General features: G+C 41.1%; 1 protein-coding gene across 1 annotated transcript in view; it reads left to right on the top strand.

The window, feature by feature from the left end:
* The window catches only part of SEL1L3 (SEL1L family member 3), a 64889-nt gene that overhangs the window by 16667 nt on the left and 32244 nt on the right, over window positions 1–15978 (top strand). The window contains exons 5-13 of the mRNA XM_074991770.1: window positions 331–446; window positions 2448–2503; window positions 4521–4653; window positions 5271–5403; window positions 6575–6721; window positions 7247–7452; window positions 8993–9172; window positions 12478–12597; window positions 13213–13353. Of these exons, the coding sequence (XP_074847871.1) occupies window positions 331–446; window positions 2448–2503; window positions 4521–4653; window positions 5271–5403; window positions 6575–6721; window positions 7247–7452; window positions 8993–9172; window positions 12478–12597; window positions 13213–13353 (1232 nt within the window). The remainder of the gene's footprint in view (window positions 1–330; window positions 447–2447; window positions 2504–4520; window positions 4654–5270; window positions 5404–6574; window positions 6722–7246; window positions 7453–8992; window positions 9173–12477; window positions 12598–13212; window positions 13354–15978) is intronic.

Genomic DNA, 15978 nt, shown 5'->3' with positions numbered 1-15978 from the left:
TTTTCTTTCAAAATAAGTGCTAGCTCAACTAGAGCAGGCTTACTCAAGGATTGCTTGATGAAATTCTGTCCCATGTAATAATGCAAAGCACAATCTCTCTTTCTTAGGTCTCAACAAACCTTATGATTGTAATACTCTATTTTGATCCTAAAATCTCTAATTCTGTGAATTTGACTTCTGTGATTCTCAGTAGTACAGTCAAATTATCATTTTACTGCTTCCCAGGACAGAGTTATTATGAACAACATTCAAGGAGCCAGTTCTTAGCTTTATTATTTTTGTGTTTTTTATACTTAATTCCTTGTTTTCATTTGTGGCTGTGTTTGCCAGGTTACATTCATATACAGATGCATCTTGTCAAAGGAGAAGACCTGGCAGTGAAAACTCGCTTCAGCCTTCCTCTGAAGCAGTGGTTTCGACTAGATCTTTCTTTTAAGGGAGGACAGGTATGTGTGGTGTTATAGCTGCAATCTTGTAGCTGATGATGAGGGTTAACAGTGTTGGGGTTTGCAGAGGGCTATTTATTTTGGGTTAGGCCCCTTCTACAAATTGAGCACAGAGAGGTTGTATGATTTGCACATGCTCACACAACAAGAGAATGAGAGACCTGAGATTTGAAACTACATAGGATTTGAAAATAGGTCTTTAGATTTAGAGGCTAATGTCTAGCACATAACCACACACATTTGTTGTCATTGCTATTTTTAATGTAGCTGTGCATGCAGTGTAGGGCTGATTTTCTGTGGCTCAGTTTTCCCCTCAATTGGGTTACTTCCACCTCTGGTCCCTCCAGTTTCTGGGTCAGCTAATCTAAAAATTTCCATAATCAGAAGCAAATGTCCCAGCCTCTTTTACTCCTATAGAAAAAAAAATCACACCTCCTCTACAATTTCTTGAGGTTTGCATTGATACAGAGATCCAGTAGAATGCTGTTAAGAGATCACATTACAAAATCCACTGCTCTTCGACAACAATACATATTTTACACACCCAGAATGCTAACAAATCACAGTCAGCTGTCACCAGATCACTCAAAGGCACCCCGTGTCACTCTCCTCACCTCTCTTCAAATCTCTACAACAGATCACTAAAGCAATAGAGCTCCTTAAAAATGTTTGCCTCACACGTGTGTAAATTTATTTTTCCTCTTACTCTCTTCATTCTTGAAAATGGATGAATTGATTTCACTCAAAGTTTAAGAAAAGCCCAATTCATGGAATAAAAGAAAAGAACCACACTGCCCAATTCTGTTCCAAAGGTAAAAAACCGACAAAACTGAAAATGTCACTTTAAAATGAAAATGATTGTACAATCTTAACTCCAGGCATCTACGTATATGTATATAATTAGAGGACATCAGGGTTCCACAAAGCTGTCTGATTTTCTTCTAAATACATAAGATAGATGTGTACATTTATATTTAATTTAAAGGCTACCTCATTTTAACATGGGTTCCCTAGCCCCATCTACTTTTTAAAACAAGAAAATAAAAATTGTTCATTTATGAACAATTTTATATTTGGGTTTTTTTAGCTTGTTTAAACTGTATTGTGTAATTCAGCCCTCCACCTCTAGAAACAGGAGTGGATCTGGCTTGAAGCCCAGTTCAAGGTACAGCCATAAATGTACTTGTCAATATTAACATAAAATCCATAAATCATTTGCTGTTGAAGGGGGTTGCGTACTGATCTCTTGGATAGTTCATCAGAGCTCCTAAAATTATGGTCTTACCTATGCTACCACAGCCCATCAACCTAAGCTGCACAACTACAGCTATGTGAATACCATAGTAAAGGTCTGCTTACCATGGTATCTTCACAGTGGTATAGTCCACATCTAATACTCTTCCACCGACCTCACCTATGCTTCTCGTTTTGGTGGAGTACCAGAGTAGGTGAGAGAGTGCTCAGTCGTCAATTTAGCTGTACCAGACGTGATAAATTGACCCCCGCTGAACTGATCAATTGCTACCCATTGATCCAATGGTACTGAAGACATGCCATATGGAAAGGCAAGAGTCAAAATGCCTCTACTTCTCGTTTTGGTGGAGTACCAGAGTGGATGAGGGAGTGCTCGGTGGTTTTCTTTCTAGGGTTCCCATCACTGTAGTGTTTGAGTATCACACAAAACATTAGCAGATTAGACAGTGATTATTATCGCCATTTTATAGATGAGGAGCTGAGGCATCAAGAGATTAGAAGCCAGTTTTTAAAGTATTTAGGCATTTACAGATGCAGATAGTCACCTAGTGGTATCTAGAGCATATAGTTCGTTTTGAAAATCCCATTAGGCTATTAGACAGTGTTTGACTCAACATGCCAAAAGATGCAACAGGATGCAAGTGACAAAATTCAAAATTAAAAGCTAATGTGTTTAAAGTAATAAGGCAGTTAGCTTGCAATTTGTAGTCTGTCACAACTTATATTTGACATTTTCCATTTTTTTAGATAGAAATAACCTGTGTTGGGAAGAATCTGAAAACACACCAGCATCAGTCTTTTAAGTAAGAGACGCATTCCCCTTTGCATGATAATGTGACTGGTATTTGGTTGGAGTGGTGATAGCAGGGGAGAGGGGTGCAACTGAACCTAAAACTGATCTTCCAAATCTTTCTACCTGACCTGTCTGACACTATTCTTCAGCCCCCTCTCACGTCACAGCAACAATCATAGGGCCAGATTGTTGTTTGCACACAAATTAAATATATCATGAGTAATCTTCCCAAAGTAAATGGGACTATTTGATAAGTAAGTTACTGTTCAACAAAAGCAAAGGTGTAGTTCAATGGTCAAAGACACTGTAGTTCAGCGTACAAAGGTGTAGTTCAATGGTCAAAGACAGTGTAGTTCAATGGTCAAAGACAACTGAAACTAATAGAATGTGCCTACACTAGGAACTAACTTCAAAGTTAACTTTGAAGTTAGGCCCTAGTTCAAAGTAGCCAGCAGAGAGTCTACACACATTTTCCCTTACTTCAAAGTTAATTTCAAAGTAAGGAGCCCAACTTCGAACTCCTTACTCCATTCCCAGGAATGGAGAAGCGCCCTACTGCAAAGTTTAACTTCCAAGTGGGGTGTGAAGAAGCTCAACTTTGAAGTTGCTTATTTCGAAGTTGTACTTTGAGGTAAGCAACTTTGAAGTTATTTTTGTTATGTAGACACAGCTGTAGAGTAAAATTTACTTCATTGGGCTTTGAATCACACTGTTAAGGTGCAATCTTGGCCCCACTGCAATCAATGCCAAAACTACCATTGACTTAAAAGAGCCAGGATTTCACCAGTATGGTCCAGATTTGGTCCTCTTAAGCAGACAACAAAATTTCCATCCACTTCAATGGCATGATGACCATGCTTCTAGTGTCCACAGGTGGGTGTAGCTCCTTTATTTTGACTACCCCTCTGACTTTGGCTTTCTTCATCCTTTACTCCAAACTGTTGGACTATTTCTTGTCTTAAAATTCATGTAAAATTTTCTTTTTCCTCTAGCATTGACTCTCGTGCAAAGAATTTTAAGATTTTATTAAATAAGGGAGATTATGTACTAATACCTTTTACTGTAAGCAATGGTAATTTTCTTTTTCCTCTTCATGCTTGTTTCCAAAATGTGACTAACTTTGTAAGATGAATTTGCAGATATTCACTGTGACAACAGACTCATAGTACATCTTTCAAAAAAATATTTGCTTGGTGTTTTATTGACACACAAATAATCTGGAGGAAAAATAACCTCAAGCGTGCAAATCACATCAAAGGAAAAAAGCAGAGATTCTAAAATGTTTGTGAAACAAAAGCTACGTCTACACTAGCCCAAAACTTTGAAATGGCCATGCAAATGGCCATTTTGAAGTTTACTAATGAAGTGCTGAAATACATACTCAGCGCCTCATTAGCATGCTGGTAGCCACGGCACTTCAAAATTGACGCAGCTTGCCACCACGCGGCTTGTCCAGACGGGGCTCCTTTTCAAAAGGACCCCGGCAACTTTGAAATCCCCTTTTTCCTATCTGCTGTAAGGAATAAGGGGATTTCGAAGTTGCTGGAGTCCTTTCTAAAAGGAGCCCCATCTGGACGAGCTGCACAGCGGCGAGCCGTATCACTTTCAAAGTGCTGCAGCTGCTGGCATTCTAATGAGGCACTGAATATGTGTTTCAGCACTTCATTAGTAAACTTTGAAATGGCCATTTGCATGGCCATTTCGAAGTTTTGGGCTAGTGTAGTCAAGGCCAAAATGTTTATTAAATGTCTTCTATCAGCTTGTATGCCTAGGAACACTCTTGAAGGTTAATCCAGATCAACTACAGGTGTGATTGAAAAGTAGATTTAAAGCATCTTAAAACCCTGCATAGAAAAATTCATTTAGAACTAAACTTCCTTTACTTCCAAAGAGAGAATAAAAGAACAGGGAACAGAAATAGAGGTTTGGGATGAATTTAGAATAGTTCCTACCAAAATGTGAGAGGGTTCTTGTTTGTTTCATGATACCTCTAATTTCTCCGAACATTTATCTGTCTTGCTTTCTAGTTTTAGGGAAGATTTCTATTACGATGACACAGTGGGATACTTTGTTCTTGGAGGTAGTGGGTATGCACCTGGCATTGAAGGGTTCTTTGGACCCATGAAATACTACCGTCTGAATACTCTGGAAACAAAACAGGTAAGCGTATACAAAGTGACAATAGTTTGGAACTCTTCTGCCATCATCACCTATGGAGATTCCACTGATGTTCCTGAGAGTTCTGTGTGCAGACTGATGACAAGATCAGACCCTGTGTACTTACTGAAGTCACGACAAATGAAAACCTGTCACTAACCATTGTTGAATTTCATCATCATGTGATCTTGGGTTCTGTAAAGATCTATTTACTTTCAATGCCTACAAAATGTACACACCTACTAATAGATTTTTATGAAGGCGTACCTAAAGGTAGGCTTTGTAACCCATATACAGCAAACCCTTGATTTACGGAGGTGCAAGTCAGAGCAGCCTGGTTCCCGGCTCCTCTGGGCTTGCAGGAGCCGGGAAACAGACCAGCCCACCAAGCTTCTCCTTGCCTTACTCCAGCAGCGCTGCTGTCAGGCTGACAGCCCTACAGCTGTGGGAAGGCAGGGGCAAGGGGCCACAGAACAGCTTCAAATTTTGCTTAACTCGGGATAAAGCAAGTTATATGCAACTTGAAGCCGTGTATTTTGAGGGTTTACTGTGTAAGGACCTAAGTAAGTGTAATTATCAGCATTGCTATGTGATGATCATTCGTCGTTGTCTTTGTCTAGATTTCTAATCCTCATTATGACAAAGAAATTATGGAACAGATTGAACTCTACTATGAGAGATGTGCAGACATCCAAGATATAGTATCAGGGTATGGACGCCTTTTGAAGCAAGGCCAAGTAGTGCAAAAAGATTGTAAGTACTAAATTTTGTGATCCATATATTCATCTATCTTGTTCTTGAGTGCTTGCTCCTCTGCTTTATTTTTATGAAAGACAGAGTTGATGATGATTATAACAAAAAATATAAACTCCACCATGTGCTTAGTAAGAAGAAAATTAATTTTTTTTCCTGCAGAATGTGCTGAAAGGTAATAAACCTTCTCAAGTCCGGCACTCTGTTTTCTGGCAACATCCATGGTCTGGCAGGATTTTAGTTCGCCAGATGTCCACTTATCATGGGTGTGGCCAAGTTTCCTGTGGTCCCATAAAGTTTGTTTATAGCCACCAGTCCTGGCTCTCAGTATTCTGTGCTGTTATTTATATGTAATTTACCCATACATGTCTTCAAAGAGCCCAGTAAGCAGTGTAGGTGTTGGTAATACTGCTAGACAATATTGACCTACCATGGTCTGACAAATTCTCTCATTTGGCACCAGTCAGATCCCAAGGGTGCCTGACTAGAGAGGTTCAACTTGTACAGTTTCTCTCTATGCTGGAAAGGCTTGTTTCCAATATAAGTACTGATTTTTCTCCTCTAAGAAGAACACAAATAAAATGAACAATAAAACGATTCTAGGCTAATATAATATGTCATTGAAATCCCTCTCTTCTCTATCAGAACTATGTATGTTTTTTTGTGTCTTGTTATACAAATTTGTGTTGTTATTACACCAAGTTCACAAGGTTTTACAGTACTAGAAAGCAAATAGCAGAAATGGCATACATAATTTTAAAATTCCCAACAATTTTCATCATACTGGAAGATCTGTTCCATAGTTACTCCATGTAAAGCAGCTGAGGCAAAATTTATACCAAAGTGTAAAATAGTGGAATAACAGAAGGCTGGCTTTAATAACATTGATTAGTATAGCACTCAAGAATATGAATTGGATATCTAGTATGCACAATATTCTCAACATGGTCCTGCAAGACCATGGAAAAGGGTACAATAAATTATCTATATTTTCAAAAAGGTGCTGTACCAACATTAACAGCTTTTCATTCTGGTCCCTCTCTCTTTCCTCTTCCCATTTTACATACTTCTTTCTGATCTAAGAGACGTCTTTTAAATATAAAGTTGTTTCCTCCAAAGACCTGCTCATGTACCAGGTCAAATCGTTTCTGTGTTTTCTCACTTTGTTCAGGTATCCATGAAAACTATTATTCTGAGTTGAACTGTAAATATGGGCCCAAGTCCAAATGCGATGCCTTTATCTGGGGCAAAGAGCAAAGGGATAAATACCACAGTTTGTTCAAACTGCTGCGGGAGATGGACTTCAGTTCAGCTGATGGTAATTATGCCTTTATCTTGTCTTCTGAAATTACTATACAGTGTCCCTTAGACGCTGTCAGGCTTTGACCTTTCCCCATGTTGCAGAGTTTTTTTTGTTTGGTTTTGGTTTTGGTTTTGGGTTTGTTTTTTTTTTTACATTATTTAAGGACAAGGTGTGAAGCTTAATTTGTAGTTTGTCCATATCAAATTGCAAATGAGGAATGGACACAAAGTAAAAGATTGAAGTACAGAAACACATAGGGGTTGTGTGTCCTCAGCCAAAATTCAGGTGATTCATTTAAATGCTTAATTATGGAATGGTAATTACTATGGGCCAGCTTCAACCTCCATTATTCAAGCTGACTAATACCTTATTCTTCAAACAAGTCCTGTTGATTTAAATGAGAAAATTATTTCAGAGCATGAGTGAGGGTAGCAGAATTTGTCCCAGTAAGAATAAGATGAAGTTGCATGGTCAACATTTTGATTTAAACCATTTTCACATATCTCAATTCTGCATCTTGTGGTGTATCTTTCGCATCAGAAAGCCAAAATGATACCGTTCTGGAAGTTGGCCAGAGGATATTTGAGAAGGTTGCAAAAAATCTTTCCAGGGATGATGGTCTACACTACTTGAGCTCCTCCATACCTTTCCTGATGGATTCCAGCTGCTGTGGATACCATAAAGCTTCCTTTTTCCTTGCAGTTATTTTTGAGATAGGACTTGCTGTGCCCATAGACCCTTTGCAGGTAATGTGTTAAGTATATCTGGGTTGCCAGAGAGATACTTGAAGAAAAAATACAGTAAACCAGTTATGGTGACCTTCCTCATCTCAAATCTGGTCTCTTCAAGGCATGGCCAATAGTCTTCCTTTATCTTATCCTGTTAGTGGGTAGCTGGCCACAGATATTTCTGATAAACTGTGGGTCTACAAGCAGTAGAGCCTATTGGAGGATCTTGTCGTTCCCACTACTAATGATGGAAATGGATTGATTAGTCAGTCCTAAAAGTGGCAAAGAGAACTGGGATGGCGTGACAGTCTTTTCAGGCCACTGAAAGAATGTATGGAGGGCTACTTTTCATCCATATTGAACTCTGGATGAGAGTGCAGGCCAGCTTGCTGCCTTCAGAAATATAGACTGAAGGAATCGGATCTGCTATCTGGCTCCTGACATCACTGGTGAAGAAAATATCCTTAAGATGATGGGGATAATGGGACATAATTATTCCCCTTCAAAAAATCTTGGCAGTAGGAAGGGCATAGTGAGGGAGTCTCTTGGATGAAACAGATTGTACGGGCCCAGAAAGAAAGAGATCCTGTGGTCTGTTGTGCAAGACCATGATATTGAAACAGGATTGAGAGGGGAGATTCCCCAAAGTTTCAGAAAAAAATCTGACCTCCTAAGTTTTTCAAATTAATCATAAGGTCAAAACTATCCCTTGTAATTTTACAAGGTCAAGTGGAAAGCGGGGAGGATCCGAGAAGGAGAAAGACATATGGGTGAAACTGAAGACTGTTTTATTATGAACTTAGTGACAGCAATTTAATTATGAAATTGTACAATAATATAAAATACTCAAAGAATGTTGGGGCTGCCAGGTGGCACAGTAGAACTTGTCAGTGCATTAGGAGGTGAAGTTGAAAGATTCTTCCAAGACATTAATCTGAGGCAAAGTTTACCACTTCTTGTTCAGGAAAGAGAAATAAAGAATTAAATCTCATCTTGACTGCAACTATGCTCTGTGCTAACATTAAGTTCCCTCCTGAGTCCCCTTCAGTTGTTTTTGAATATGCTATCTATGGCTGATAACCTTTGTCAGCCACAAGCCAGTAGTACATGCAGATCCTTAAGGTGAGGTTTTTTTTTTCAAAAGTGCACCCTTATGGCCTACATCTCTTCTACCAAGGTCAGTGGTAAAACTCCCACTGACTCCAATGAGAGCAGAGTTCTGAGTCTGCAAAAATTCCAACCCTATTGCCCCTTTGTAAGATGGTGCCTTTTGGGTGTCCCAAGAGTAGCAGCTATACTAAATAGCAAAGTTATCTAGTGGTAGCAAGATGTTTGGTGGTAATATTCATAGTGTGTCATCAGTACAAGTGTTATAGGATTTCTTTTATTACCTTTCCTTATAAAATATACTAATCACTTTGTTGTTTGGGTGTTAGCCAATACTTGCAGATGCACTTTGCTCATTTTGTAAAATCTGTGAGACAGCCCCAAATGACTGATAGTAGGCAAACTTGTTAGCTGTCCAATTAATTCACTTGTGTTTGTTGATTTTTCCCAGGGGCTCCTATACAGCTTGGTTGGTGCTCAGGGAAACGAGAGACTTGCAGTAATGAATCTTGGATATAAACATTACAAAGGCATTAACAATTATCCACTAGACTTGGAGTTATCATATGCTTATTACCACAATATTGCACGAAAGACAGCTCTTGATCAACATGCTATAAAAGGAGATCAGGTAAAAAGAATTATAAGTGTATCTGAATTCATTTGCCATTATAACAGATTATAATGCATTAATACTTATGTATACAGAGCTTATATCTTGAAAGTACTTTACAAATATGTGATAGCCAATGATGGCTTCCTTGACAAAGAAATCAATGCCAGAATCTGCCAGGCCAGCCAGGCACTAGGACGTCTGAGAGCGCAAGTGTTGAATCAGCACAATATCTGACAGTCCACTAAACTGAAAGTGTACAAGGCTGTAGTCCTGACCAGTCTCCTGTATGGCTGTGAAATGTGGACCTTGTACAGAAAACATATAAAACTGCTGGAGCACTTCCACACACACAGCCTGAGGTCAATACTGCACATTTGATGGTAGGACAGAGTTACGAACCTGCAAGTCCTGGACAGAGCAGGAACTACGAGCATCAAAGCCATGATTCTGAAAGCCCAGCTTCGCTGGACAGGGCACGTCAAACGAATGGAGGAGTCAAGAATCCCTAAGCAACTCCTCTACGGTGAACTCTCCCAGGGCAAAAGGAATCAAGGTAGGCCTCGCAAGAGGTATCAAGACTGCGTGAAGGCCAATATTGCTCATGCTGGTTTAAAACCAGATCAGCTAAAGCAGCATGCAAAAGACTGAACAGGCTGGCGTGCTCTCATATGACACGCGTATGACAACTTTGAAGAGCAGCGATGCATATGCCTCATTGATTCTCATGAGAGGAAAAAAGCAACAGCAGCAGCCACACCAACAGTGCCAGGACAATTGCCTTGCCGCCACTGTGAACACCCATGCTGTTCGAAGCTTGGACTCCTCAGCCACACATGAGTCCACAACTGATGAGCTTGTGCAAGCTCAAGACATCATCGTCGGACACGACGGACTACCTATATATATTTCACAGATTGTGAAAACTAAGTCACAGAGCATTTAAGTGTTTTGACCACAGCCCTAGGAAGTCAGTGTCAGAGCTGGAAAAGATACCTAATTTTCAGTATCATGCTCAGTTCACTAGATCACATTGGTCTATATTAAGGATAGCTAAGCATCCATTCTTCTGTTTGTTCTTTAGTACTCAGACTTTATTAAATTCATGAAAAAAGCCATGCATCTCTCCATATCTTTTCCATAACTAGTTGTAAAATGTGTAGCTGTGTTTATAACTGTATGAAAACCCAAGTAAATTTTTTTCAGAACTGGCTTGTGAATATACGGAACATATAGTTTTAGATTTAAAATATATTTAACAACCCTAAATGAGTGCTAGGATCTTGGCATGAAAAAACACTTGCGTAACATTGTAGCTGTGTCTATATGTGCCCTCTCCTTTTGGAGGGGACATGTTAATGAGGCAGTTCATAAGATGCTAATGAGGCACTGACATGACGATGCAGTGCCTCATTATCATAATGGCGGCCACGCATGATTCAAAAATGCTGCTTTTGGAATGCCACTGCACGTGTAGATGGGGGCCTTTCAGAAGGACCCCTCTGACTTCCAAAGCTCCTTCTTCCTATTTGGTTTTAGGAAGAAGGGGCTTTCAAAGTCAGGGGGTCCTTTTGAAAGTCCCCCACCTACAAGCAACACTTTTGAATTGCGTGAGGCTGCCATTATGCTAATGAGGTGCTGCATATTCATTTCAGCACCTCATTAGCATCTTCCAAACTGCCTCATTAACATGCCTCCTCCAAAAGGAGAGGGCATGTGTAGACACAGCTTGTCTGTTTAGGATTGAGATTTATAACAGAAAGAAGGATAACAGAGGGATTTTGAACATTACAAGAATAAAAACACCCAAATTGCAAACTAAATGTTAATTACTAATAGACCATGTCTGTGTTAGAAATGTATGCAAGCATACCAATGTCAGTTGAGGTGTGATTCTTTTTATTTTTATATAACTGGTTTTTGCAACATAGCTATACTGGCAAAAGTCACAAGGTAGCTGCACTTACACTGGCAAAGGAATGTTTTTGCCAGCATAGCTTATCTTGCTCAGGGAACTATTAAAAGCCACATGAATTAAATCACTTATTTGCCAGTATAAAGTGGGTTTGCGCTGGGAGAGTTTTTCCCATATAGCTATACCAGTAAACCTTTTAGTGTACACTAGGCTTTTCAGTTTTGTGCTGCCACCTTTTGCTGTCATATCTGAGTACTTCCTCCACTAATTATATTAGCAACAACAACATCTCTTGTTTGAGTTTGTGGGGTCTCTGGATTTTCACAATTTTCAGGCTATAGAAATCTCTACCTTGCGTAGCTTTCTCCCAGCTGTTCCACTATGTGATGGAGGATGGAAGTTGTAAGTTACAGTCCTTAAATAAGAGCCATTTTCATAGGTTTGCTTTCTCTTTTGAAACATCCCATTTTCTCCATTCACACACTTGTTTGCTTTCTCAACATTCCTTTTCTTTTCTCTTCTGCTTTGGTAATTCTCTTCTTATCCATACCCTCTCCCCCCCCATGCTCTCATACTGGTGTGCAATGAAGAATAGTTGAAGGCTGGATACATCTGTATCTGCATACACAATGTCTTATTTCTAAACTGTCCTATCTTTACTATCACCAGTGTTACAAAAGGTGGGCACATTAACCTAGACCAGCTGCCAGTTCTTTCACCACGTCATCTCAATCTGCTCAGTGCAGATCTAAACCAAGGATTCTCAGCCTTTTTCTTCTTGAGGCCCCTGCTATAAAACCTCCACAGCCCACCTGTGCCATGCTAATTGTTCTTCTGGGGTAGGCTAAAGCGAAGGCTAGCATTGAGAGATAGGAAGCAAGACAATTGACCCACGTCCCACACCCATAAATTTAACTTAGTCAGGTGTCAGCTTCTGCGCCAGGCAGCCAAGCTCAGTCTTCAGTTTTATAGCTGGGGCTCCAGTGCAATGTTCAGGAGCTTTAGAAAAATACATCTAGGGTAGGTGGGGAGGAGTGTTGGTTTGTGCCCCTCTCACAGGCCTGACAGAACAGAAGGGTCTGAATGGATGAAGGGAAATGACAATTAGTTAATGGTTTCAGGATTGGACCAGGAGTGATAATATTGGCCTTGTAAACCCAGGGTTGTGAGCTCAATCCTGGAGAAGGCCCGTTAGGAGTCTGGGGCAAATAGATTTTAAAAAAAAATCTGTTTGAGATGGTGCTTGGTCCTGCTGGGAGTGCAGGGGACTGGACTCAATGACCTCTCAAGCTCCCTTCCAGCTCTATGACCTATGTATATATCAAAACTTTGAAAGCTGACACCAGAGAAAGAATTGTTCAAGATGTCAGGGAAGGTTTATTAATTTGCTGTTCACTCTCTTTTTCAGGCATTTGTAGAAACTGTAAGACTAAGTGATGATGAACTATTAAAAGCCCAAACTAAAGAAAATGGTGATGTCTTTATGTGGTTAAAACATGAAGCTACAAGAGGAAATGCAGCTGCACAGGTATTCCATCGTTCTGTTGTTATATGCACATTGCATGAAACTGTAAAATTGCTGGAAATGCTGTCGTGTTGCTCTCTCAAACTTATTTCTTCTCTGATATTTGGTCTTATCCAATACTTTAACCTGAGTGTGAAAACAACTGAAAAGATGGCACCAGGTAGAGAGAAGGGCACGTTAGGGGACTTCATCTTGCATGTTTATTTCGCTACTTGCTACAACTATCCTTTCCGTTCCTTTGGTGTGTATTTGATGCTTGTTTTGTACAAACATAGAAGGCCAGCTCCATGCAAGCTGCACTAGTGTGCCACCTGCACACATTTTCCAGTGCCCGTATATCACTGTTTATCCACCACTGAATTCAATCCAGAGACTCTCATAGTAGTTACATCTTTGTATGCCAGGTCTGAGATTGGCTTGTTAACTATAAATGTTATTAATAGGAATCCTTCCCTGAAAATTACACAAAGCAAACCGCTTTCAAAATACTTTACATATTTAACTGTCTTATTAACACCTTTATCACCAGTGTAAATCTACGAAAATCACCTGCCATCTAGGTCCAATTACACATTACACCTAAGATTTACTGTGACAGATGCTGTGTTTTGTTTTTAGCAACGATTGGCACAGATGCTCTTCTGGGGCCAGCAAGGGGTGGCAAAAAATCCAAAAGCAGCAATAGAGTGGTACTCAAAGGGTGCACTGGAAACTGAAGATCCAATACTGATATACGATTATGCCATTGTTTTATTCAAGGTGAGAGACGTGCTTCGGATTCTCAGTTCACTTCAGCCTTGTAATTTGCTTTTGGGTGTACATGCTTCAGAGCTTAGATAACTAAGAGGGCTTTGTGCATTTTATGCAGTGACATACTATGTGATCATGATACTGAATCTAGGATATGTCTACACAGCAAAAAAAAAAGACCCATGACAATGAATCTCAGAGCCCCCATTAACTGACTCAGGTTCCTACTGCAGAGCTAAAACTGGCACTGTATAAGTTCAGGCTGGGATGGAGTCTGAGATACTCCCGCACTGACAGGTTTCAGAGCCCAGGCCCCACCCCATATCTAAATGACTATATCTTGTGTGGCCACTCAGGAGAGATTCCAGTGCTGCCCAGCTGATTAGCAGAGCACCCACAGCCAGCACCATGTGTTTCTACTGGCGGTGCACATCTGCCGTCCGTTGTTGTACATAACACAACTCATTCCACAGGTGGATGAAAACATGGATGGAAAACATTAGAGGGAACACTGGACTAAACTGCCATTTTTAGTCTTGTATTGGGAGCCCAAGTCAGCTGCCCTTAGCTCTGAGACTTGCGCCCTTGGTGGAAGGGGGATTTGCTCTCTATACCTACCCTGAGATGAGCTCTACACTAGCACTTTTGTTGGCCAGGGGTGTGAAAAAACACACACTCCTGACCAACATAGGTTTCAACAACAGAAGTACCAGTGTGGACAGTGCTATACTGGCGAGAAGTGCTGTGCCACCAGCGTTGCTACCACTGTTCCTTGGGAGTGGTATAATTGTGCCAACAGGAGAGCTCCCTCCTGCTCGTGTAGAGTGACTAGATAGGAGACCTTACAGCGGCACAGTGGTAAGGTCCATATTGTTGACATAGTCTTTCAGACACTATTTTATGCCAGTTAAATAACTTAAGCTACATTGAAAAGTCTCCATCAAAATAACAAAATGGGTGAATAGAAACAGTTTAGTTTTTACAGTGACCGTTTCTGTGCCCATGAGATCTGAATGGGAATTGCACTTACCAGTAATCAACAATTTTCCCCAAGCCACAGGTTTATACCCTTAGGAACCAACAGAGATTAAGGGACAAATTGTCTCCTGTCACAACATCACTGGGACCAAATAAAGTCCCCCAACAGAGAATTTGACCCTGTATCACTACAGAATCACTGAGTCAGGGTGTCTCATAAAGACAATCCACTGTATCACTGAATTACTGAAGTTAGACAAGACCAGTTCAGTCTCGGGTATATCCTTCTGTGCATGCAGGGTTGTTTACTACACCGCCTGTGCTGGTGTTTTGTCCTGTTTAGTTTTAAGCATCCCAGCCAATGGGATATCTGCCTATCTAAACTATCTAATTTATACTTGGTACTTATATGGCTTCCCCACTCCACAATATCTGTATTGTCTCTTGAGGGACGATTCCACAAACTTTAATTATTAGAATATGGCTGCAGACCCATTGTCCATAAACACATCTTTATCATTTCATTAGGTCTTTTTGATCTCGTCGCTGAAAACCGGGAAGATTTCCACTTGCACAGAGGTGGTACTGAGCTTTGGATGTATACATTGGCTCAGATTAATATTCCCCGCAGCAGTTTGAGAGACCACTCAAGCCATGTGGTGGTTGCAAGATTGGGACTGTGTCTAGTCACTTCTAGGCTTGGGCCAATCACTACTAAGTCCTCTGTCAGGTGTAAAGCAACAGAAGGGGTTTTGTTGGCACTCACCACCCTCAGGCAGGACACCAGCTGCATCCAGCTGCCTCCGTAACTACTGGCAAGTCAACAGCAAAAATCAGAACAATAATCCCATGTCAGATCTGCCTTCCCTCGGAGACGGCCAGCAGCCTCTCAAGCACTTCCTTAGGGTGGCCAACTACCTGATTTCTGAAAACTGGACCTTGAGTGCTGGAACCTCCCCATTCCCTGCCCCAGGTCTTTTCCCCAAGGTCCTGCCCCTTCCCTTTCTCCCCCTCTGTTCCTTGAGGCCCTCCCCACTCTTCCCTCTCCCTCCACTCCACTCTCACTTGCTGCTCTCTGCACTTCCCTCCCCCTGCCAGCTGAGCAGGGCACCAGGTTTGGAGGGGTGACTGGGGCAGGATGTTGGAGAGAGCACCAGCTCCAGGGCTGAGTAACTGGGGCAAGATGGGGAAGGAGAGCTGGACTTTGCAGGTGCAGAGGTGAGTGGGGCAGAGAGACAAACACTTGTGGCAAGAAGTGGAGCTGCTAGTACCCCTCTCTGCTGGAGTCATTGCTGAGTGCTCCTCCAGGCTCCCGCAGCAGCTGCTGCACTTTTTGGTTCCTGGTTGGCTCCTGCAAGTAACTGGATTTTTAGAGTCCGGTCAGCCCTGTTGAGCAGACCCTGCTAGGTTCCCTTTTCCCCTGGACTGTCTGGTCAAAAACCAGATGGCTAGCAGCCCTAACTTCCTTGTCCCAGCCAGGCTTTGGTTACAGATTGAGAGCTGGAAGCTTACTCTCCTTCACAGTCAACAACCTATTGAGCTGGGCTTTCTCCTTTTAACCCCTTCCCCCCAGCCTGATACTTTTTGCCAGTGTAGTAGGGCAGAACTGACTCAGTTACAAGTAGCTTGTTAAGCCTTTCCTAGCCAGCATCATGT

This window comes from Carettochelys insculpta, chromosome 4 (genome assembly GCF_033958435.1).
Source record: "Carettochelys insculpta isolate YL-2023 chromosome 4, ASM3395843v1, whole genome shotgun sequence".
In the NCBI taxonomy this organism is placed as follows: domain Eukaryota; kingdom Metazoa; phylum Chordata; order Testudines; family Carettochelyidae; genus Carettochelys; species Carettochelys insculpta.
The sequence above is the reverse complement of the archived record's forward strand: the minus strand, read 5'-3'. Positions and strand labels throughout refer to the sequence as shown.